Below are 2061 nucleotides of genomic sequence, written 5' to 3' on the forward strand. Positions count from 1 at the left end.
ATAAGAATAGGAGCCACTCCATTGTTAGTTACAGTAACATACAATCATCGTTTTCTTTAGTCTCACACTTCATGTCTTCTATTAGAAATTTAACCAATTGAGTGTGTTCATTCTGACGTGCAGAATGCAATGGCATGTGTCCCTTCTTGTCAATGGAGTGTAATAAACTGATGGAGTGAGAATGATGACTGGTGACATGTTTGATAAAATGAAGGTGACCTTTGAATGATGAATAATGAAATATATTCCAGCGATCCTTATCTGTTAGGCTCAGACTACACTTGTAATCCTTCACATATAATTCCAGTAGTAAAATATCACCAGATTCGGCAGCATAATGAATTGGTAGTTTACCATTACTGTCAGCTTGATGAGGATCTAACTGATAGGTAGTTATTAATTCTTTAACAAGAGGTAAGTTAAGAGACAGTGAGGCATAATGTAAAGCAGTGAGGCCATTCTTAGTAACTGCAGTAGGAGAAAAACCTTGTTCAGTAATAAGATACTCAACTAAATCAAAGTTACCACTCAGTGCAGCATGATGTACTAACGTGCGTCCTTCATTATCTGTTTTATTAATATCACAATGCTGTACCTCAATGAGATATTGAGTGATACCAATATGACCATGACAACAAGAATGATGGAGACAAGTCATACCATACTTACTAGTGATATTAGGATCACTGTTATGATTATTAATAAGATATTTAACAGAATTAATACTACCTGACCAGCAGGAGTAGACTAATGGTGTACGACCATTAGTATCAGTATCATTAGCATTGAGATTATACTGAGATATGATATAACTTAATACACTAGTAGAACCTGAACAGGCAGCATAATGTACTGGAGACATACCATCATTATCTAAAGTACAATTGATATTATATTCTTCTAATGCTTTCACTAGCAATGTACTGCCACCCCATGATGTTAAATGAAGTAATGACATACCATCATTTGTAGTGGCATTGATGTTAAAGTTAGGGTAAGTGCTAGCTTTCTTGAGAAGTGAAGAAAACATTTTAACTCTTTCATTTCGTTTGATAAAATCAATATTTGTTTTTATTCTAGTATTATTAATAATCTCAATAACTGATGCATCACTTTGTGCCATAAGCTTACTACACACAATACCAGCTGGAATCTGTATACCTGCATGACATGTATAATGTAAACATGACCAACCATCATTATCATTAACTAATAATGCTTCATTACCTTGAATACTAACAATATACTCAACAACTGATGATGAAGCATACCATGAAGCATAATGAAGTGGAGTCCTATTATTTTTATCCTTTACATCAATGGATAATTGATATCGATTTAAAAGATACTTAAAAAGCTCAACACTTTTATTATTCATAGAATAACAAGTATAATGTAGTATACCAGCCCCTGACATTGTTATGTCATCTGGTGAGAAGAGGTTTAATGATTCAAGCTTGTGGACTAATGCTAACTCTCCACTTAAACAAGCTAATAATGATAAAGAGGTACTATTAAAATTAATCTGAGAAATATTACAACTTCTCTCAATAAAGAATTCCACTAGGTCAGAATGGCCCCCCATTGCTGAGTACAGAAATGCAGTGTTATTGCTATTGTCTGGTTGATCAGGAGGAACGTCACACGTGTCTACTAGATATTGTACTATAGATAAGTGGCCTTTATAAGATGCCATATGTATACTAGATACACTATTATCATCACCTTCATTAGGATCAATACCATATTGATGAATGAGTAGTTGAAGGATCTCAATGTGTCCACCATATGATGCAGAGTGTAATGGAGTCCAACCATGAAGACCACGATGATATGTGCTGTAGCCAAACTTGTTAAGAAGCCATTGTACTTCATCTTTTAATCCTCTCCAAGCTGCTTCATGTAATGGTGTACTGGTATTCTCATACCATAATGGATCACATATATCTATAAATGAAGAATATTATTATTAACACATGTATGTAATGCTGTTTGACCATTTCCCACAAGAGGGATTGACTAAAGGTCAGTTCATGTATTTACCAATATCAGTGGATGAGT

The 2061-nt window shown here is 34.2% G+C and overlaps 1 protein-coding gene across 1 annotated transcript; it reads right to left on the reverse strand.

Annotated features, from left to right (window-relative positions):
* Positions 1–6: 6 nt before the first annotated feature.
* LOC109589545 (putative ankyrin repeat protein RF_0381) lies at positions 7–1676 on the reverse strand. Its single transcript, XM_020005606.1, has one exon. It carries the CDS (start codon positions 1583–1585, stop codon positions 29–31), a length of 1557 nt encoding a protein of 518 aa, XP_019861165.1. The 5' UTR covers positions 1586–1676; the 3' UTR covers positions 7–28.
* Positions 1677–2061: the final 385 nt, after the last annotated feature.

Source organism: Amphimedon queenslandica, unplaced genomic scaffold (genome assembly GCF_000090795.2).
Source record: "Amphimedon queenslandica unplaced genomic scaffold, v1.1 AMPQUscaffold_11201, whole genome shotgun sequence".
NCBI classification, from domain to species: Eukaryota; Metazoa; Porifera; class Demospongiae; order Haplosclerida; family Niphatidae; genus Amphimedon; species Amphimedon queenslandica.

Bases quoted from the DNA above. Each gene is read 5' to 3' on its own strand.
- LOC109589545 (XM_020005606.1), bottom strand. From the start codon at position 1,585: ATGGGGGGCCATTCTGACCTAGTGGAATTCTTTATTGAGAGAAGTTGT.